The sequence below is a fragment of the Octopus bimaculoides genome, chromosome 24 (assembly GCF_001194135.2).
Source record: "Octopus bimaculoides isolate UCB-OBI-ISO-001 chromosome 24, ASM119413v2, whole genome shotgun sequence".
NCBI classification, from domain to species: Eukaryota; Metazoa; Mollusca; class Cephalopoda; order Octopoda; family Octopodidae; genus Octopus; species Octopus bimaculoides.
This window is the reverse complement of record NC_069004.1, coordinates 26314568-26317551: the sequence shown is the minus strand read 5'-3', so window position 1 is coordinate 26317551 and position 2984 is coordinate 26314568. Positions and strand designations below refer to the sequence as shown.

At 41.9% G+C, this 2984-nt stretch overlaps 1 protein-coding gene across 1 annotated transcript in view; it reads right to left on the bottom strand.

The window, feature by feature from the left end:
* The window catches only part of LOC106882675 (uncharacterized), a 48493-nt gene that overhangs the window by 1142 nt on the left and 44367 nt on the right, over nt 1–2984 (bottom strand). Inside the window, exon 3 of the mRNA XM_014933438.2 lies at nt 2341–2517. Within this exon, the coding sequence (XP_014788924.1) occupies nt 2341–2517 (177 nt within the window). The remainder of the gene's footprint in view (nt 1–2340; nt 2518–2984) is intronic.

Sequence of the window (2984 nt, the reverse complement as noted above, 5' to 3'; positions counted from 1 at the left end):
ACGAGTAAATACTGTAATTGTATACCTCATTCACTCGTCTTTTTCAAATCTCGTCATTCGTACTGTCTCTCTTTCCCCCAGGACCCTACTAAATGCTTTAAACAGATCTTACTGCTTACCACGACCACCACCAAATTTTCAACCGTCTGGAGAAATCCCACCCCAATTTCGTTTTTTTTTTTCTGGAATATTACATAGAGATGTTGTTGCGACTGTACATCAACCACTTCTGTTCCACCAATGTTCGAGGCTCTGGCAATTTTATGTGCTTCCTTCTTACTACACACATTTTCACTGACCGTTTCTTCTCAATGAGAAGACACGTGGACTAGTAGTTAGCATGTTTGCACTCGCGATCGCTAAGTCGTAGTTTCGGTTCCTGCAGCGGGTGGTGCGTTGTTGTGCTCTTGAGCAAAACACATCTTATCATGTTGTCTCAGTCGATTCATCTGTAACTGAGTAACCTTGTGACCGACCAACATCCCATGCAGGGCTTCTGTTTCGATCTCGGTCACTTCTAAACCATGGAAATCGTGTAACCAGCCCTATGAGACAGCAATGTCCAAGGTTTGTTGATGACAACGACAACGATGATGATGATGGTGATAATGATGACGACGACAACGACGATGATGATGATGATGATGATGATGATGATGATGATGATGATGATATGACGACGACGACGACGACGACGACGACGATGATGATGATGATGATGATGATGATGATGATGACGACGACGTTGATGACGGCGGCGAAGACGACGACGACGATGATGATGATGACGATGATGATGATGAATCTTTCTCATTCAACCATAAAAATATCCATAATAAAACTATATTTGAAGTTGTCGTTGACTTTGTTCTTCTTTTTACCTTTTATCTTTTAGTCAAGAGGTCAGGCCCTCCACTACACTTCAGAGAAGGTTTTCAAAATAAGAGAAAAGCAGGAAGGGAAGATATCCCGAAACCAGAGCGTAGGTCCGAATGAATGTTCTACACTATTCTAAGCGTGGAGGTGCAATAGCCCAGTGGTTAGGGCAGCGGACTCGTGGTCATAGGATCGCGGTTTCGATTCCCAGACCGGGCGTTGTGAGTGTTTATTGAGAGAAAACACCTAAAGCTCCACGAGGCTCCGGCAGGTGATGGTGGCGAACCGTGCTGTACTCTTTCACCACAACTTTCTCTCACTCTTTCTTCCTGTTTCTGTTGTGCCTGTAATTCAAAGGGTCAGCCCTGTCACACTGTGTCACGCTGAATATCCCCGAGAACTACGTTAAGGGTACACGTGTCTGTGGAGTGCTCAGCCACTTGCACGTTAATTTCACGAGCAGGCTGTTCCGTTGATCGGATCAACTGGAACCCTCGACGTCGTAAGTGACGGAGTGCCAACAACAACAGCTATTCTAAGCATTTGAAGCACTGCATAATTCACGATAATCTGAATTATTAAGATCTTACCCCAAACACTCACATACACAGTCTCAAACTCAGCTCCAAATCAGTCTTTCTTTTTTAATTGGAACTCCTCTCAGCAAAGACACCCTGCATTACACAGTGTATCACGGTTTTTGTCTTTGGATAGTAACTGTTATTTCCTTCTTGGTTACCACTAGAAAGTATGAATAACGGCTAATATTTCCCTCAAACTTTGCTTTTGTAACATTTATTCAAACCCCAAAGAATCCCATCCCACCCAAAAGGTCTCTGAATAAGGGTCGCTTAAGGATGATGAACTAAACACCTATGTTTCCAGGGATGAATTATTCGAACTCCAAAGATTCCCTCTCAACACATGAGTGTTGAGAAGGAATCTTTGGAGTTCTACTCCGCTACTGCTACTCATGATCAGAGATGAACATATTATCAACCAGGGACATTCTCATGTGGTTAATGTCAAGCAACTGACAAGTAAATCTGAGGCATTTGCTATAACGGTATTTCTATTTCAGCGTCTCAGCGCTGAATCTGTCTGAAATGTAAAGGAAAATAGATCAGTTTGAAAACATTGACGTCCAGGTCAAAAATGCAAAGTCTGAAGGGAATAGTAGTCGTTTCTTCTAATTTCTAAATAGAAGAAGTAGAAAATAACACTTACGGACCAAAGAAAAATAAAGAAAACAATAAAAATTTTGTAACACAGTGTTATCTAATGCGACATTCAATTTTAAAGATGTTCTGATTCAACTGCTGGCATTTTTAGCTGGTTGAGCTATCACGTAGTGGTTCCCTAGTTACCTCATTTATATATATGTTTTTTTTTTTGCAGGCAGTTTCTGAGAAACAATTACGAAAATGAAAACGAAAGCGAAAAAAAAGTTCAAATTAAACCTACATTAATTTTGGATTTTAAAAAGTCAAACCATCCACGTTTCTCTGGAATGAACTTGTCTACTCTTTCAAGTGGAGCTACATGGTCGGACACCAATAACGGGTTTTGCATAATCGATTCGACAATGTTATCAGCATCATTGGTCTTATTCGCCGTTCTTTCAGCGGCGGCTATGCTTAGCTGTGAAAGAAGAGAGAAAGATTTAGTAATACAATATGTGCAATAAGCTAAGAAATGGCATTTTATGGTTTATCGGCTTCGATCCAACTACACGTAGTGATAAACATTCAACAACTTTTAAATGGGAACTTGGTGTCCAAAGGGATAAGGACGGGTCGTGTTCGTCTGTCGGAGTGACGAGGACCATCTAGTGGTCCTTAAGGATGACTGATGACTTGTGCGATGATTTCGTTTAAAATAAAGCATCAGTTGTAGACTACCAACTCACTCTCCTGTCCGTGACCAGCCTCAATCCAGAAAAGAATGGAGACGGATGTAGTACAAGATGTCTTCCATCTTGCAATCTTACCAGCCGTCTTCCTCCCCATTGGACCATGAAGTTTCCCTCTGCAGAGCCTGTCGTTGCCAATCTTCACCACATGCAACAGACGCGCGCGTGCGCGCACACACACACATACACACACACA